Raw genomic sequence first — 19,976 nt, forward strand, 5'->3', positions numbered from 1 at the left:
GTGTTTCAGACATAAGGAAGTGGATGGCTGCAAAACAGAGATGCTTGTTCTAGGTCCCAAGAAACAAAGAGATCTTCTGTTGAATCTGACAATTAATCTTAATGGTTGTACAGTCGTCTCAAATAAAACTGTGAAGGACCTCGGCGTTACTCTGGACCCTGATCTCTCTTTTGAAGAACATATCAAGACCATTTCAAGGACAGCTTTTTTCCATCTACGTAACATTGCAAAAATCAGAAACTTTCTGTCCAAAAATGATGCAGAAAAATTAATCCATGCTTTTGTCACTTCCAGGTTAGACTACTGCAATGCTCTACTTTCCGGCTACCCGGATAAAGCACTAAATAAACTTCAGTTAGTGCTAAATACAGCTGCTAGAATCCTGACTAGAACCAAAAAATTTGATCATATTACTCCAGTGCTAGCCTCTCTACACTGGCTTCCTGTCAAAGCAAGGGCTGATTTCAAGGTTTTACTGCTAACCTACAAAGCATTACATGGGCTTGCTCCTACCTATCTCTCTGATTTGGTCCTGCCGTACATACCTACACGTACGCTACGGTCACCAGACGCAGGCCTCCTTATTGTCCATAGAATTTTTAAGCAAACAGCTGGAGGCAGGGCTTTCTCATATAGAGCTCCATTTTTATGGAACGGTCTGCCTACCCATGTCAGAGACGCAAACTCGGTCTCAACCTTTAAGTCTCTACTGAAGACTCATCTCTTCAGTGGGTCATATGATTGAGTGTAGTCTGGCCCAGGAGTGGGAGTGTGAACGGAAAGGCTCTGGAGCAACGAACCGCCCTTGCTGTCTCTGCCTGGCCGGTTCCCCTCTTTCCACTGGGATTCTCTGCCTCTAACCCTATTACAGGGGCTGAGTCACTGGCTTTACTGGGGCTCTCTCTTGCCGTCCCTGGAGGGGGTGCGTCACCTGAGTGGGTTGAGTCACTGATGTGGTCATCCTGTCTGGGTTGGCCCCCCCCTTGGGCTGTGCCGTGGCGGAGGTCTTTGTGGGCTATACTCAGCCTTGTCTCAGGATGGTAAGTTGGTGGTTGAAGATATCCCTCTAGTGGTGTGGGGGCTGTGCTTTGGCAAAGTGGGTGGGGTTATATCCTTCCTGTTTGGCCCTGTCTGGGGGTGTCCTCGGAGTGGGCCACAGTGTCTCCTGACCCCTCCTGTCTCAGCCTCCAGTATTTATGCTGCAGTAGTTTATGTGTCGGGGGGCTAGGGTCAGTTTGCTATATCTGGAGTACTTCTCCTGTCCTATTCGGTGTCCTGTGTGAATCTAAGTGTGCGTTCTCTAATTCTCTCCTCTCTTTCTCTCTCTCGGAGGACCTGAGCCCTAGGACCATGCCCCAGGACTACCTGACATGATGACTCGTTGCTGTCCCCAGTCCACCTGGCTGTGCTGCTGCTCCAGTTTCAACTGTTCTGCCTTATTATTATTCGACCATGCTGGTCATTTATGAACATTTGAACATCTTGGCCATGTTCTGTTATAATCTCCACCCGGCACAGCCAGAAGAGGACTGGCCACCCCACATAGCCTGGTTCCTCTCTAGGTTTCTTCCTAGGTTTTGGCCTTTCTAGGGAGTTTTTCCTAGCCACCGTGCTTCTACACCTGCATTGCTTGCTGTTTGGGGTTTTAGGCTGGGTTTCTGTACAGCACTTTGAGATATCAGCTGATGTACGAAGGGCTATATAAATAAATTTTATTTGATATTATTATATTATATATAATATCTATATATATATATATATATATATATATATAATATATATAATATCTATATATATATATATATAATATATATATAATATACATATATATATATAATATATATATAATATACATGTATTTGGTAGCATTGCCTTTAAATTGTTTCACTTGGGTCAAACATTTTGGGTAGCCTTCTACAAGCTTCCCAAACTAAGTTGGGTAAATTGTGGCCCATTACTCCTGACAGAGCTGGTATAACTGAGTCAGGTTTGTAGGCCTCCTTGCTCGCACACGCTTTTCCGTTCTGCCCACACATTTTCTATAGGATTTAGGTCAGGGCTTTGTGATGGCCACTCCAATACCTTGACTTTGTTGCCCTTACGCCATTTTGCCACAACTTTGGAAGTATGCTTGGGGTCATTGTCCATTTGGAAGACTTTAAGCTTTAAGTTCCTAACTGATGTCTTGAGATGTTGCTTCAATATATCCACATAATTTTCCTGCCTCACGACGCCATCTATTTTGTGAAGTACACCAGTCCCTCCTGCAGCAAAGCACCCCCACAACATGATGATGCCACCCCTGTGCTTCACGGTTGGGATGGTTTTCTTCAGCTTGCAAGCCTCCCCTTTTTCCTCCAAACATAACGATGGTCATTATGGCAAAACAGTTATATTTTTGTTTCATCATACCAGAGGACATTTCTACAAAAGTACAATCTTTGTCCCCATGTGCAGTTGCAAACCGTAGTCTGGCGTTTTTATGGCCATTTTGGAGCAGTGGCTTCTTCCTTGCCGAGCGGCCTTTCAGGTTATGTCGATATAGGACTCGTTTTACTGTGGATATAGATACTTTTGTATCTGTTTCCTCCAGCATCTTCACAAGGTCCTTTGCTGTTGTTCTGGGTTTGATTTGCACTTTTTGCACCAAAGTACATTCATCTCTAGGAGACAGAATGCGTCTCCATCCTGAGCGGTATGACGGCTGCATGGTCCCATGGTGTTTATACTTGCGTACTATTGTTTGTACAGATGAATGTGGTACCTTCAGCCGTGACATCATTAATGACATCATTTTCTGGAATTTTCCAAGCTGTTTAAAAGGCACAGTCAACTTAGTGTATGTAAACTTCTGACCCAATGGAATTGTGATACATTGAGTTAAGTGAAATAATCTGTCTAAACAATTGTTGGAAAAATGACTTGTGTCATGCACAAAGTAGATGTCCTAACCGACTTTCCAAAACTATAGTTTGTTAACAAGAAATTTGTGGAGTGGTTGAAAAACGAGTTTTAATGACTCCAACATAAGTCTGTGTAAACTCACGACTTCAACTGTATATATATTTATTTAGAAAAATAATAAAAATCAGAACTTAGCCGGGGTCTCAATTTACTGTTGAGAATTAGGATAGTAGAATACAGCAGGTGCACTTTCAAAATGTGGTTGTACATCAGCAGTTTTTCTCTTATGTCAGTGACGGTCAATTAACCCAAGTTCACTAACATCACTAACACTGGTTTGTGTCAAGAACTGCAACGCTGCTGGATATTTCACACTCAACAGTTTCCTGTGTGAATCAAGAATGGTCCACCACACAAAGGATATCCAGCCAACTTGACACAACTGTGGGAAGCATTGGAGTCAACATGGGCCAGCATCCCTGTGGAACGCTTTTTCAACACCTTGCAGAGTCCATGCGCCGACAAATTGAGGCTGTTCTGAGGGCAAATGTGTGTGTGTGTGCGTGTGTGTGTGTTAGGAAGGTGTTCCTAATGTTTAGTATACTCAGTATATATAGTAACCAGGGGCTCTGAGCCCAGATCTGAAGAACAGAAGAGATGGTCATTAACCAGCGAGGTAAGATAGAAAAATAAGTGATAGTGAAAGAGAAAGATATTGACTAGGTCGTAGTAGAGCAAGGTGATGGGGTTAAATTATTGTAGGAGAAGGAGAATTAACTCTGAAGTCTTCGCTACAATACTCTCACAGCAAACCCCTTTCAACTTGACCATACACCCCCACCACCTGTTCCTCTGTGGTGTCTGCATACTCACCTCTCCTAGATGCGAGTCCCCCAACGGACCCCTGGTCTCTGGGTTCACGATGATCACCTTCACCCCTGGAAGAATCTGCAGACAGGGAGATCAGGTTTAGTAGACAACCCCATGGACACAAGAGGACGTTTCATTGGAGAAGCAAGCGGTCAAAACACAGTCTAAAGGCGTCCACACACACACAGGTTTGGTTTGCTCCCTGCAGAACTCTGCTAGGTGAAGCGACCGTCTGTGCTCTCATACTCCCTAAAGATCTTTGTTTCAAACACGAGAAAAAAGCAGCAACATCACTGTTGTTTATCCCTTTTCAGTCACCATGGCAACAACATAGCCAGAAACACATCCTCAAAACAGTCAGAATTCATCTAAAATAAATGAAATCTGTCATTTTGACGTTTTTGCAGAGGAGGCCCTAGCCACACAATTGTACATCTAACTGAGATGTTTGACTTCAGATACCGAACTTCAACTTGCCTCAAGAAAAGAAATGTGTGTGCACGAACAGCCAAGAAAAAACCCCACCAAAAATGTCAAAACGTCACAAAAAAACACCAAAACATCACAAAATGTAATCATAATATATGCGCAAACAGTTTAGACTGGGAAGCATACGGTAAAGCTTTAGTCATCTCAGTGCCATGTACTTACAGTGCCTGACTCCATGAGGGAAAGACTCTGTGGGGCTCCTCGCTCCACCAACCTCACCCTGGAAAACACAGACAGACAGACTCCATTCTCTGCAATGTCTAATACATGACCATGTGACCTGACCAGGAAAACCCTGGGTAAAACCTTAGTGATGTCCACTAGCTATCCTCACCTGTCATGGCGGAGGGACTTCATGTCTACATAGACGGTGGAGGGATCGGGTCCAGCTGTACCCTGGCAGAGAAACAGAAAGGGAACTTCGTGATCTAAAAAGTCCAAATGAGTCACCATCATTGTTAAGATCCAGCTGTGTGTGCGTATGCATGCATGCATATTTTTTTGCGACTCCCAGCATTTGTATGTGCGTGCCTGTGTGTGCGCTGGGGCCCACCTGCAAGCAGATGGCTAGGTTGACCCTGGATCCAAACGCTGTGCTGACAGCACGGGGGGAGAGGCCCAGGTCTTTAAACAGCTTGGAGAAGGACTGGGTCAGTGCCAGCCGGGGACGCTCCTCTGCTATCACCACACAGCTCCTCACACACGACAGGTTCACACCCCGCGCCTGCAGACACACAGGTTAATAATACACACAGGGTGGAGACTCCTAGACATTACACTTACCACCAGCCTCTTCTGGTGTGTATACAGGATACAGTTGACAGATGTTAGATTCTGGAACCAACACCTAGCGAGCGAGCTGTCTGCCTGTTTGTCTGTGTGTGTTCCTCACCTTGAGAGAGTCAGTCTGTGTGCCCAGGCCCTTGGTGCAGAGCTCCATGACAGAGTAGGAACAGAAGGTGTCTCTGATCTTGTACTGGCTCAGGGTGCTCAGCCACAGAGGTAAGGACAGCTCCAACTCCATAGGAGGGATCAGGATGGACTGGTGACCCGAGTACACACTACACACAATATTGGAACGTTCTCTAGTCATTACACAACGTAAAAAGCTGCTGTCACTTTTCTGCTCAATAGAGATCAGCCGCAGTGTCAACAACACTAGACAACACCGTGTGTCTCTTACCTGGAGAGGCACCACTGTACGAAGCCCAGGCCGCAGTAGGGGTCCAGACAGATGGCTATTTGGCGTGAGGAGTAGAGCTCACACTGTAGCTTGATGGAGCGACACAGAGTACTGACCGCCGAGTGGGACATCTGACACACACACACCACAGACAGACAAAGAGACAGAGAGACGAGAGAAAAACCAGAGACAAGAGAGAGAAACCAGAGAGAGAAACCAGAGAGAGAGAGAGAAACCAGATAAAGAAAGAGACCGAGAGAAACAAGACGAGAGATACCAGAGAGAGAGAGAGAGAAACAAGACGAGAGAAACCACAGAGAGAGAGAGAGAGAGAGAAACAAGATGAGAGAAACCAGAGAGAGAGAGAGAGAGAGAGAGAAACAAGACGAGAGAGAAAAAAATATGCCTTTTAATATGCAAAAGAATGGCTGTGGGATCATTTCTCCTGAGATGGACATGCTTCAATAGTGCCCTTACCTTGACCCCGGTCAGCATTCCTGTGGTGGACACACTGAAGTCCAGGTAGGCCAGCATCTCTGCTGTGGGGGGCTTGTAGAGCTGGGGGGGGCGCCTCCTGGGGAGGTCATCTAGAAAGGACACACAGAGAAGGTAAACACCCTATGTGGTTCTGGTCCCTGTATAGTGTACACTACCCTATGTGGTTCTGGTCCCTGTATAGTGTACACTACCCTATGTGGTTCTGGTCCCTGTATAGTGTACACTACCCTATGTGGTTCTGGTCCCTGTATAGTGTACACTACCCTATGTGGTTCTGGTCCCTGTATAGTGTACACTACCCTATGTGGTTCTGGTCCCTGTATAGTGTACACTACCCTATGTGGTTCTGGTCCCTGTATAGTGTACACTACCCTATGTGGTTCTGGTCCCTGTATAGTGTACACTACCCTATGTGGTTCTGGTCCCTGTATAGTGTACACTACCCTATGTGGTTCTGGTCCCTGTATAGTGTACACTACCCTATGTGGTTCTGGTCCCTGTATAGTGTACACTACCCTATGTGGTTCTGGTCCCTGTATAGTGTACACTACCCTATGTGGCTCTGGTCCTAAGTAGTCCCCTATCATGTGAAAATAGAGTGTCTTGGGAGTCATCTGGGATTTGCCACAGTACCTGTGTCTATGATAGTGGGCCAGGTCTTGACGTTGACGCTGGCAGCAGCCTCTCTGGACCGGAGGATCCTCATAAGGGGCTGGGTGGTTAGGATACAGGCAGCTTTACTCACCTGCAACACACACACAGACAGGAATTTGATCACCCCCCACCAAAGATCATTCAGCAGTTACTAAAGTTTTCATAATATTTGTACTGAGGCATAACATCTTTCATGAAGCGGTTATGTGAAAACGTCTTCGTGGCTTTAGTTGACTCACGTCGATGATCATGCGGACGGTGGGCAGGGTAGCAGCCAGGTTCTGGGGGTGAGGGGGCCGCACTGTTACAGGGATCAACCCAGCATACAGACAGCCATAAAAGGCAGCTATCAGATCAATGCCTGGTGTGAGTGAGAGGGAGGGAGAGAGTAAGAAGGGTGGGGAAGGGGACCGAGAGAGAGGGAGAGAAGAGGGGAGGACTGTTAACAATAGCATTTAACTAAGGCAGAGATTGTATATGTGAGGATGGACAGTATCAGCAGCCTCGTGTGAAGTGTGTGTGTAGGTCATTCAACCCACCAGGGGGGTATAGCAGCACTACGTTGTCCCCAGTGTTGAGGCCTCCTCTCTCCATCAGGGCTGAGGTTATCTTCTCTGCTCTCTTGTGCAGCTGAACACACGTGGCTGTGCACACTGCTGCCCCCTGGAGGACAGAGGTGGTAAGAGACACTGTACAGGTGCAATATACAGGAAGGCCTAGCAAGTGTGACCAACCAGGGTTCGAACCCTGGTCCTCTGCACAACACAAGACTGTATTCGCCCACTCAGCTAAAGCCTAGGCCGGAGGCTAGGGGAGCCAACACAACCTCCACAATCAAATGTTAAAACGTATAAGAGCATAAGAAATGTGAGTAAAAATGGGAACATCTCAAGAGGTGTGACCATCCAACCTTAGCGTTGAGCAGCACATACAGGACGTGGTCAGGGTCACTCTGGGCTCTCCACTGTAGCGCTTCAGACAGGAACTGGTGCTGAAAGAGGGGAGAGTGTGGGTCAGGACTCTGAACTGGTGCTGAAAGAGGGGAGAGTGTGGGTCAGGACTTTGAACTGGTGCTGAAAGAGGGGAGAGTGTGGGTCAGGACTCTGAACTGGTGCTGAAAGAGGGGAGAGTGTGGGTCAGGACTCTGAACTGGTGCTGAAAGAGGGGAGAGTGTGGGTCAGGACTCTGAACTGGTGCTGAAAGAGGGGAGAGTGTGGGTCAGGACTCTGAACTGGTGCTGAAAGAGGGGAGAGTGTGGGTCAGGACTCTGAACTGGTGTTGAAAGAGGGGAGAGTGTGGGTCAGGACTCTGAACTGGTGCTGAAAGAGGGGAGAGTGTGGGTCAGGACTCTGAACTGGTGCTGAAAGAGGGGAGAGTGTGGGTCAGGACTCTGAACTGGTGTTGAAAGAGGGGAGAGTGTGGGTCAGGACTCGGAACTGGTGTTGAAAGAGGGGAGAGTGTGGGTCAGGACTCAGAACTGGTGTTGAAAGAGGGGAGAGTGTGGGTCAGGACTCTGAACTGGTGCTGAAAGAGGGGAGAGTGTGGGTCAGGACTCTGAACTGGTGTTGAAAGAGGGGAGAGTGTGGGTCAGGACTCGGAACTGGTGTTGAAAGAGGGGAGAGTGTGGGTCAGGACTCTGAACTGGTGTTGAAAGAGGGGAGAGTGTGGGTCAGGACTCTGAACTGGTGCTGAAAGAGGAAGCCACCATTAAGCAGAGAAGAGAACCAAAGACTAGTGGACAGAAACAGGACGGTTGTGGAGGGAGTACAATAGCAGGCTTTAAGCACAGTAAAAACACACACACGTATAGTGAGGTTCTGTGTGCTTCGCTGTGTGACTGCACAGCCCATTCCCTCATTCAACAGATGTACACCATTGATCTGCTCACGGTTACAGGGGTGCACACCATTGATCTGCTCACGGTTACAGGGGGGCACACCATTGATCTGCTCACGGTTACAGGGGGCACACCATTGATCTGCTCACGGTTACAGGGGGGCACACCATTGATCTGCTCACGGTTACAGGGGTGCACACCATTGATCTGCTCACGGTTGCAGGGGGGCACACCATTGATCTGCTCACGGTTACAGGGGGCACACCATTGATCTGCTCACGGTTACAGGGGGGCACACCATTGATCTGCTCACGGTTACAGGGGTGCACACCATTGATCTGCTCACGGTTACAGGGGTGCACACCATTGATCTGCTCACGGTTACAGGGGTGCACACCATTGATCTGCTCACGGTTACAGGGGTGCACACCATTGATCTGCTCACGGTTACAGGGGTGCACACCATTGATCTGCTCATGGTTACAATGATGCAGACATAATACACAGTCACTGTCAAGCAGCACATCTGAGAGAAGCAGCCTTACTGGGGCAGGTGTGTCTCCTAAACTCTTACCATCATGGTGGGCCACATACAGAGCTTCATCGCCAGAGAGAAAGTAGAGACAGAACAACACTTCTGTTAAATGTTTGTCATTAGGACTACGGTAAATAAGATGTAGAGACAGAACAACACTTCTGTTATACGTTTGTCATTAGGACTACGGTAAATAAGATGTAGAGACAGAACAACACTTCTGTTATACGTTTGTCATTAGGACTACGGTAAATAAGATGTAGAGACAGAACAACACTTCTGTTATACGTTTGTCATTAGGACTACGGTAAATAAGATGTAGAGACAGAACAACACTTCTGCTATACGTTTGTCATTAGGACTACGGTAAATAAGATGTAGAGACAGAACAACACTTCTGTTATACGTTTGTCATTAGGACTACAGTAAATAAGATGTAGAGACAGAACAACACTTTTGCTATACGTTTGTCATTAGGACTACGGTAAATAAGATGGTGATTGTTGGTAAAGAGCTGGTACTGTAGTGTTTGTTTTCACACAGTAGGGCCGACACCTTGCTGGCTCAGCCCAGTACAGCTTGGCTCAGTGGGGTCTTACCTTCCTGACCAGACCCTCTTCCTCCACCACGCCCAGCTCTCTGCCTGCAGCCTGGGACATCCTGTTTCCTGCTACCAGGTTACCAACCATGATGGAGGCCGGGCCCACTCCAACTATAGTACGGAGAGGAGGGTTAGAGGTACACACCTACTACAGTGTCAAGTGTCACTGTGTCAGAGATATAGACAGTCATTATAGCCACACACACCTGGTTGTTTCTGCCGTGGTTTGGGCAGGTTGGTAACACAGGTGTGTGGACAGAGGAGGATGTTACAGGGGTGCAGGTTCCCCTCTAGGAAGTTCTGTTTGGTCTCAGAGATGTGGATCCCTCCCAGTGGTGTCTTGGGTAACGTGTTGGCTGGGACCAGGGCTAGGCAGTACAGACCCACCTGGTGGATACTGTCTATAGCCTGTCGAGGAAAACACATGATATACTGTTTATGTGATGCCAATACTGTATGCACTGTTGTTCGGTGTGCTACCTATAACAGGGTAACGTGTTGGCTGGGACCAGGGCTGGGCAGTACTGACCCACCTGGTGGATACTGTCTATAGCCTATAGTAGACAGAACACACGTCATAGGGCCGGCTTACTGTTAAATCGGTGGTGTAAAGTACTTAAGTAAAAATACTTTTAACTATTACTTAAGTAGTTTTTGGGGTCTCTCTACTTTGACTACTTTTACTTTACTACATTCCTAAAGAAAATAATGTACTTTTTACTCAATACATTTTCCCTGACACCCAAAAGTACTCATTTCATTTGGACAGGAAAATGGTCACATTCACACACTTATCAAGAGAACATCCCTGGTTGTCCCTACTGCCTCTGATCTGGTGGACTCACTAAACAGAGAACATCCCTGGTTGTCCCTACTGCCTCTGATCTGGTGGACTCACTAAACAGAGAACATCCCTGGTCATCCCTACTGCCTCTGATCTGGTGGACTCACTAAACAGAGAACATCCCTGGTCATCCCTACTGCCTCTGATCTGGTGGACTCACTAAACAGAGAACATCCCTGGTCAACCCTACTGCCTCTGATCTGGTGGACTCACTAAACAGAGAACATCCCTGGTCGTCCCTACTGTCTCTGATCTGGAGGACTCACTAAACAGAGAACATCCCTGGTCATCCCTACTGCCTCTGATCTGGAGGACTCACTAAACAGAGAACATCCCTGGTCATCCCTAATGCCTCTGATCTGGTGGACTCACTAAACACAAACGCTTTGTTTGGAAATGGTGTCTGAGTGTTGGAGTTTGCCCCTGACTATCTGTCTGGTTTGCTTAATATAAGGAATTTGAAATGGTTTATACTTGTACCTTTGATACTTAAGTATATTTTAGCATCCCATTTACTTTAGATACTTTAGTACATTTAAAACCAAATACTTTTACTGAAGTAGTATTTTACTGGGTAACTTTCACTTTTACTTGAGTCATATTCTATTAAGTTATCTTTACTTTTACTCAAGTATGAAAATTGAGTACTTTTCCCACCACTGCTGTTAATGTACTGTCGCCTAGATGTACTTCTACTACTAACTTAAAGCTGCAATATGTAACTTTTTGGGCGACCCAACCAAATTCACATAGAAATGTGAGTTATAGATCTGTCATTCTCATTGAAAGCAAGTCTAAGAAGCGTTAGAACTATTATGTGCGCTATTTCTATGCTTCTGTTTTAAAGTTTTGTTTTAGAGTTTTTTTACTTCAAAAAGTTGAAAATACAATATTTTTGGTAATAGAAAATATATTTCACATCTGTTTATATGGTACAGTGATTATCTACACTATACTAGCTTGTTTTGCCACAAACTGAAATTAGGCAAACTATTAGTTTCAGCAACCAGGAAATGGCGGAGCGATTTCTGCATATTGCACCTTTAACCTAAAAAGTAGAAAGATATGGAGATTGATTATAAAGCTGTGGTTTTTTATTTATTTATTTTACCTTTATTTAACCAGGAAAGTCAGTTAAGAACAAATTCTTATTTTCAATGACGGCCTAGGAACAGTGGGTCGTTCTGCCTGTTCAGAGGCAGAACGACAGCTCGGGGGTTTGAACTTGCAACCTTCCGGTTACTAGTCCAACGCTCTAACCACTAGGCTACCCAGTTTGACAAGTGAAGATCAATGATAAATAGATGGAAGGATAGATAATACTAGGTACCTGTGATAGATTTGAGACAATATGTATTATATCTTTAGTACGGAGGTAGATATATTTATAGAGGAGAGAACACACATAAAACATGTACCTGTAGTACTCTGCTCATCCATTGGAAGCTGTCCTCTTCACTGGCATCTGGTCTCTGTTCTGCTACGATCACAATCCTCTCATCATAAAACACGGTCACTGAGAACACGGCGATCCTACACCAGGGAGAGAGTCAGTCAGCAATAACACACAACCCACAATAACAACCTACTCTCACACTAGAGACCATCGTCACAGAGCTCACAGTGATCCTCCTCCGGGAGAGGGACAAGACAGCACGGCACACTCTCACGCCTTAAGACCTCAGCGAAACAACACAGCAGAATGACTGTGGCACTCACCTGTTTTGACACGCTCCACGGCCAAAGCACTCTCACACCTTACCAACACAGCAAAACACACCAGAAGGACAGCGCTCCTGACACACTCACCTCCCCCTGTAGACAGTTTTGACAGGCTCCACGGCCAGGGCTGTGGCCACCAAGTCATCAGCATTGTGTCGTCTACCACTGACCGTCAGGAGCCCCTCATTCTTCCCCACTACAAACACCAGACTTCCCTGTGGAGTTAGGGAGGGAAATAGCAGAAGGTCACAAAGCAATGTCACCATTTATTTTCATTCTCTAGACATCAACAGAAACGCCAAAACTCTATTCTACATTGACATGTTTTGGAGATATATAGCATAGCTATAGACTGAATAGGTAGGGCCTGAAACGACTGTCTATCTTACCGGCCCTACGAAGCCCAGCAGGCCAGTCCTAGTGAAGGGGATGTCTCCTATCGGAGCTCCAGCCTGGTTCACAGGAATCACCTGCAGAGACAGAGGGACACACTTTCAGTTATGGAGGTTACTGCATAATGTATTACATCATGATCATCCTTTCAACCAATCACAACAACACGTTTAACTGTCAACACAACTCCTCAACTCAGGTTAGAGAGATCAGCGTTGCAAAGGGAGGGTATATTACTGGAAACTTTCTAAGTTTACCAGTAATATACCAGAATTAACTGGCCTTTTTGACCAGGTGTCTAATTATCTCTGGTCCTCTCTCTTGTAAAATATATGGAATAATTAAATAAGATACTGAACAAAAATATAAACGCAACATGTAAAGTGTTGGTCCCATGTTTCTTGAGCTGAAATAAAAGATACACACAAAAAGCTAATTTCTCTCAAATTTTGTGCACAAATTTGTTTACATCCCTGTTAGTGAACATTTCTCCTTTGCCAGGATAATATCAAGAAGCTGAATAAACAGCATGATCATTACACAGGTACATATTGTGCGGAAAAAAAGGTACAGTTTTGTCACACAATGCCACAGATGTTTCAAGTTGAGGGAGCGTGCAATCTGCATGCTGAATGCAGGAATGTCCACCAGAACTGTTGCCAGATAATTTAAATCTATTTTCTCTACCATAAGCCACTTCCAACATTGTTTTAGAGAACTTGGCAGTACGTCCAACTGTCCTCACAATCGCAGACCACGTGTATCGAGTTGTGTGGGCGAGCGGTTTGCTGATATCAACGTTGTGAACAGAGTGCCCCGTGGTGGCGATGGTTTTTTTTATTTATTTTACCTTTATTTAACCAGGTAGGCAAGTTGAGAACAAGTTCTCATTTACAATTGCGACCTGGCCAAGATAAAGCAAAGCAGTTCGACAGATACAACAACACAGAGTTACACATGGAGTAAAACAAACATACAGTCAATAATAAAGTATAAACAAGTCTATATACAATGTGAGCAAATGAGGTGAGAAGGGAGGTAAAGGCAAAAAAAGGCCTTGGTGGCAAGGTAAATACAATATAGCAAGTAAAACACTGGAATGGTAGTTTTGCAATGGAAGAATGTGCAAAGTAGAAATAAAAATAATGGGGTGCAAAGGAGCAAAATAAATAAATAAATTAAATACAGTTGGGAAAGAGGTAGTTGATAGGGCTAAATTATATGTGGGCTATGTACAGGTGCAGTAATCTGTGGGTTATGGTATGGACAGGCATAAGCTACGGACAATTAACACAATTGCATTTTATCGATGGCAAATTGAATGCACTGAGATACCGTGACGAGATCCTGAGGCCCATTGTCGTGCCATTCATCCACCGCCATCACCTCATGTTTCAGCATGATAATGCATGGCCCCATGTCACAAGGATCTGTACACAATTCCTGGAAGCTGAAAATGTCCTAGTTCTTCCATAGCCTGCATTATCACCAGACATGTCACCCATTGAGCACGTTTGGGATGCTCTGGATCGATGTGTACGACAGCGTGTTCCAGTTCCTGCCAATATCCAGCAACTTCACACAGCCATTGGAGAGTAGGAGGACAGCATTCCACAGGCCACAATCAACGGCCTGATCAACTCTATGAGAAGGAGATTTGTCATGCTGCATCAGGCAAATGGTGGTCACACCAGATACTGACTGGATTTCTGATCCAGTATCTGTGACCAACAGATGCATATCAGTATTCCCAGTCATGTGAAATCTATAGATTAGGGCCTCATTTATTTCAATTGACTTATATTAATTGTAACTCAGTCAAATCTTAGAAATTGTTGCATGTTGCGTTTATATTTTTGTTCAGTATAGAAAGACAAAGCTGTAAAACATAACCCTAAATATAAAACATCAACTTAGTGAATACCATTGGTGTTTAATATGAGGGTTTCAACATGAAATGTCCTTTATATATATTTATATGGGGGCGGCAGGGTAGCCTAGTGGTTAGAGCGTTGGACTAGTAACCGGAAGGTTGCGAGTTCAAACCCCCGAGCTGACAAGGTACAAATCTGTCGTTCTGCCCCTGAACAGGCAGTTAACCCACTGTTCTCAGGCCGTCATTGAAAATAAGAATTTGTTCTTAACTGACTTGCCTGGTTAAATAAAGGTAAAAAAAAAAAAAAAAAAAACATTTTACACACTTTATTTTACTATGTCAATATATATTTGTTCTCAATGTTTTGGAGTCAAACTGGTGGCAGCTGTAAAAAAAAAAAAAAAGTGAATAATTGGAAGAGTTAATTGAAAATGCTAATTTTTAATTAGGCAATTTTCTCTTGAACCTTGTGGTCTATACACTAGAAACTCATGGACAATATGGACATGAATAAAATCAAATAAATTAATACTATAATAGGAATATAAACATTATTCCAGTATAAATTACCAAAGGTACCATAGATTTTCAATACATTTTCTGTTAATTAGCAAAATTACCAAAGATTCAGGTAACTTCTGTAAATTAAATGATTGCTTGGCAACCCTAATTAGTAAAAGAGACCATAGGTAACCATGACCACTGAATTATACAGTTGGGGTAGAGCTTTTAGAATTGTAATGCTCTGACAGAGGAGTTATGGTCTTAGGTTGATGGCTACATCCCAGTGTCAGTAGCACTACACTGAACAGAAATGCAGAAACTTGATGAGAGGGTTCAGTAAACAGTCCTCTCCTCACCTCGAAGGTGTTCTTGGTGACTCCAGGTAGACCGTAGTACAAGGTTCCTCCAGCCCTGGAGTTCAGCACTATCTCTCCGATCTCGTCGGTCTTACAGAGCTGCGGAGGCCCGTCTGGCTTCACAATACACATCAGAGCTGAAACACAAGACACTATGACATTAGGGCTAAAACACACATACTGTACATTAGGGCTAAAACACACACACTGTACATTAGGGATAAAACACACACACTGTACATTAGGGCTAAAACACACATACTGTACATTAGGGCTAAAACACACATACTGTACATTAGGGCTAAAACACACATACTGTACATTAGGGCTAAAACACACATACTGTACATTAGGGCTAAAACACACACACTGTACATTAGGGCTAAAACACACATACTGTACATTAGGGCTAAAACACACACTGTACATTAGGGCTAAAACACACATACTGTACATTAGAAACCAACTCCCAAAAGCATCTTTGGGTCCATGAAAAGTGCTGTATAAAATCAGCAGGGGGGGGGGGGGGACTACTAAGTTAAATATAATTGTTTTAAGAAGGTGAACCCAAGGATCATTTTTGCTATTTGATTTTGAAGACCACTAGAAGTAAATAAATTTGATGAACATTTTTATTTGGCCCTAATGCTATTTTCCCCATACAAAACACATTGAATAACAGATTCATGACATGGAACATCAGATAGCCCCCCCAAAAAGTCTAAAAGAAGTTTGTTCTGAAGTGTCAATCGTATATCTGAGAGATATAAGATCAGGAAACATTTGTTATTTTTAAAAATATGTAATTAACCCCTTATTTTTTTATGTAATTAACCCCTTATTTTTTTATGTAATTAACCCCTTATTTTTTTATGTAATTAACCCCTTATTTTTTTATGTAATTAACCCCTTATTTTTTTATGTAATTAACCCCTTATTTTTTTATGTAATTAACCCCTTATTTTTTTTAAATATGTAAATAACCCCTTATTTTTTTATGTAATTAACCCCTTATTTTTTTATGTAATTAACCCCTTATTTTTTTATGTAATTAACCCCTTATTTTTTTTTAAATATGTAATTAACCCCTTATTTTTTTATGTAATTAACCCCTTATTTTTTTATGTAATTAACCCCTTATTTTTTTATGTAATTAACCCCTTATTTTTTTATGTAATTAACCCCTTATTTTTTTTATGTAAATAACCCCTTATTTTTTTATGTAATTAACCCCTTATTTTTTTATGTAATTAACCCCTTATTTTTTTATGTAATTAACCCCTTATTTTAAAATATGTAATTAACCCCTTATTTTTTTATGTAATTAACCCCTTATTTTTTTATGTAATTAACCCCTTATTTTTTTATGTAATTAACCCCTTATTTTTTTATGTAATTAACCCCTTATTTTTTTATGTAATTAACCCCTTATTTTTTTATGTAATTAACCCCTTATTTTTTTATGTAATTAACTCCTTATTTTTTTTAAATATGTAAATAACCCCTTATTTTTTTATGTAATTAACCCCTTATTTTTTTTAAATATGTAAATAACCCCTTATTTTTTTTAAATATGTAAATAACCCCTTATTTTAAAATATGTAATTAACCCCTTATTTTTTTATGTAATTAACCCCTTATTTTTTTATGTAATTAACCCCTTATTTTTTTATGTAATTAACCCCTTATTTTTTTATGTAATTAACCCCTTATTTTTTTATGTAATTAACCCCTTATTTTTTTATGTAATTAACCCCTTATTTTTTTATGTAATTAACCCCTTATTTTTTTATGTAATTAACCCCTTATTTTTTTATGTAATTAACCCCTTATTTTTTTATGTAATTAACCCCTTATTTTAAAATATGTAATTAACCCCTTATTTTTTTATGTAATTAACCCCTTATTTTTTTATGTAATTAACCCCTTATTTTTTTATGTAATTAACCCCTTATTTTTTTATGTAATTAACCCCTTATTTTTTTATGTAATTAACCCCTTATTTTTTTATGTAATTAACCCCTTATTTTAAAATATGTAATTAACCCCTTATTTTTTTATGTAATTAACCCCTTATTTTTTTATGTAATTAACCCCTTATTTTTTTATGTAATTAACCCCTTATTTTTTTATGTAATTAACCCCTTATTTTTTTATGTAATTAACCCCTTATTTTTTTATGTAATTAACCCCTTATTTTTTTATGTAATTAACCCCTTATTTTTTTTAAATATGTAAATAACCCCTTATTTTTTTATGTAATTAACCCCTTATTTTTTTTAAATATGTAAATAACCCCTTATTTTTTTTAAATATGTAAATAACCCCTTATTTTAAAATATGTAATTAACCCCTTATTTTTTTATGTAATTAACCCCTTATTTTTTTATGTAATTAACCCCTTATTTTTTTATGTAATTAACCCCTTATTTTTTTATGTAATTAACCCCTTATTTTTTTATGTAATTAACCCCTTATTTTTTTATGTAATTAACCCCTTATTTTTTTATGTAATTAACCCCTTATTTTTTTATGTAATTAACCCCTTATTTTTTTATGTAATTAACCCCTTATTTTTTTATGTAATTAACCCCTTATTTTTTTATGTAATTAACCCCTTATTTTTTTATGTAATTAACCCCTTATTTTAAAATATGTAATTAACCCCTTATTTTTTTATGTAATTAACCCCTTATTTTTTTATGTAATTAACCCCTTATTTTTTTATGTAATTAACCCCTTATTTTTTTATGTAATTAACCCCTTATTTTTTTATGTAATTAACCCCTTATTTTTTTATGTAATTAACCCCTTATTTTTTTATGTAATTAACCCCTTATTTTTTTATGTAATTAACCCCTTATTTTTTTATGTAATTAACCCCTTATTTTTTTTAAATATGTAAATAACCCCTTATTTTTTTATGTAATTAACCCCTTATTTTTTTTAAATATGTAAATAACCCCTTATTTTTTTATGTAATTAACCCCTTATTTTTTTTAAATATGTAAATAACCCCTTATTTTTTTATGTAATTAACCCCTTATTTTTTTTAAATATGTAAATAACCCCTTATTTTTTGTCACTAAACAGTGTACCGGGGGACCTTCAGACGAGTCTTGTGAGGCCTGTGGACGTCCTACAGCCAAACAACCGACATGTATATATTTTGAGAGTCTCACCTTTGCACACCGCTCTAGCTCGGTCACCTTTCACCGCAGATGCGGAAGTGTCACATAGGCGGATGCGGTGGAATGACATCTCAAGCTTAAACGGATGGATTTTTAACGGGGATTTTGTTATTATGCTAATTAGATTTATGTAGGGGGAGTGGACATCGATCTTAAGGGGTTATAAAGCAATGACTAAAATGGTGAGCAAAGTAGAATTAACACCAGGGAAGTGACATTGACAAGACACAGTTAAACCACCACGGTTAAAGTCAGTCAGTGATGAACAGAAAACAGAAAGAGTGAGGTGTTGTGGTGTGTAGAATAGATAGAATAGTGTGTGGTATAGTGTGGTATAGTGGTGTGGTATAGTGGTGTGGTATAGTGGTATAGTGGTAGAGTGGTGTGGTATAGTGGTGTGGTATAGTGGTATAGTGGTAGAGTGGTGTGGTATAGTGGTGTGGTATAGAGTGGTGTGGTATAGTGGTGTGGTATAGAGTGGTGTGGTATAGAGTGGTGCGGTATAGAGTGGTGTGGTATGGTGGTGTGTTATAGAGTGGTGTGGTATGGTGGTGTGGTATAGAGTGGTGTGGTATGGTGGTGTAGTATGGTGGTATGGTATGGTGGTGTGGTATGGTATGGTGGTGTGGTATGGTATAGTATAGTATAGTGGTGTGGTGTGGTATGGTGGTATAGTATAATGGTGTGTTATAGTGGTGTGGTGTGGTATAGTGGTGTGGTGTGTTGTATAGTGGTGTGGGGTGTGTTATAGTAAAGTGTGTTATAGTGGTGTGTTATAGTGTTGTGGTATAGTATAGTGGTGTGTTATAGTGGTGTGGTGTGGTATAGTGGTGTGGTGTGTGGTATAGTGGTGTGGGGTGTGTTATAGTGGTGTGGGGTGTGTTCTAGTGGTGTGTTATAGTGAGATATGTTATAGTGGTGTGTTATAGTAGTGTGGGGTGTGTTATAGTGGTGTGGGGTGTGTTATAGTGGTGTGGGGTGTGTTATTGTGGTGTGTTATAGTGAGATGAGGTGTGGTATAGTGGTGTGGGGTGTGTTATAGTGGTGTGGGGTGTGTTATAGTGGTGTGTTATAGTAAAGTGTGTTATAGTGAGATATGTTATAGTGGTGTGGGGTGTGTTATGGTATAGTGGTGCGTTATAGTGAGATGGGGTGTTATAGTGGTGTGTTATAATGAGATTAGGTGTGTTATCGTGAGGTGGGGTGTACCTTGTCAGCTCGGGGTTTGAACTTGCAACCTTCCGGTTACTAGTCCAACGCTCTAACCACTAGGCTACCCTGCCACCCCGTGTGTTATAGTGAGGGGTGTCATAGTGAGGTGGGGTGTGTCATAGTGAGTTGTGTCATAGTGAGGTGGGGTGTGTCATAGTGGGGTGTGGCATAGTGAGGGTTGTCAGTGAGGTGTGGCATAGTGAGGTGTGGCATAGTGAGGTGTGGCATGGTGAGGTGTGGCATGGTGAGGTGTGGCATATTGAGGGGTGTGGCATAGTGAGGGGTGTCAGTGAGGTGTGGCATAGTG

At 41.9% G+C, this 19,976-nt stretch overlaps 1 protein-coding gene across 2 annotated transcripts in view; it reads right to left on the reverse strand.

Moving 5' to 3' along the window:
- The window catches only part of LOC110532734 (disco-interacting protein 2 homolog B-A), a 107,092-nt gene that overhangs the window by 8,726 nt on the left and 78,390 nt on the right, over positions 1 to 19,976 (reverse strand). Inside the window, exons 18-35 of one of the 2 annotated variants that reach the window (XM_090185755.1) lie at positions 15,267 to 15,403; positions 12,527 to 12,607; positions 12,225 to 12,352; positions 11,834 to 11,948; positions 9,778 to 9,979; positions 9,570 to 9,682; positions 9,010 to 9,033; positions 7,509 to 7,589; positions 7,138 to 7,261; positions 6,838 to 6,959; positions 6,578 to 6,689; positions 5,924 to 6,033; positions 5,447 to 5,577; positions 5,156 to 5,324; positions 4,817 to 4,987; positions 4,598 to 4,659; positions 4,426 to 4,483; positions 3,778 to 3,852 (exon numbers count right to left, since the gene is read on the reverse strand). In XM_090185755.1, the coding sequence (XP_090041881.1) occupies positions 3,778 to 3,852; positions 4,426 to 4,483; positions 4,598 to 4,659; positions 4,817 to 4,987; positions 5,156 to 5,324; positions 5,447 to 5,577; positions 5,924 to 6,033; positions 6,578 to 6,689; positions 6,838 to 6,959; positions 7,138 to 7,261; positions 7,509 to 7,589; positions 9,010 to 9,033; positions 9,570 to 9,682; positions 9,778 to 9,979; positions 11,834 to 11,948; positions 12,225 to 12,352; positions 12,527 to 12,607; positions 15,267 to 15,403 (2,015 nt within the window). The remainder of the gene's footprint in view (positions 1 to 3,777; positions 3,853 to 4,425; positions 4,484 to 4,597; positions 4,660 to 4,816; positions 4,988 to 5,155; positions 5,325 to 5,446; positions 5,578 to 5,923; positions 6,034 to 6,577; positions 6,690 to 6,837; positions 6,960 to 7,137; positions 7,262 to 7,508; positions 7,590 to 9,009; positions 9,034 to 9,569; positions 9,683 to 9,777; positions 9,980 to 11,833; positions 11,949 to 12,224; positions 12,353 to 12,526; positions 12,608 to 15,266; positions 15,404 to 19,976) is intronic. The other variant, XM_090185756.1, reaches the window with a different exon arrangement.

The sequence above is a fragment of the Oncorhynchus mykiss genome, chromosome 9 (assembly GCF_057628025.1).
Source record: "Oncorhynchus mykiss isolate SJ-2025 chromosome 9, ASM5762802v1, whole genome shotgun sequence".
In the NCBI taxonomy this organism is placed as follows: Eukaryota; Metazoa; Chordata; class Actinopteri; order Salmoniformes; family Salmonidae; genus Oncorhynchus; species Oncorhynchus mykiss.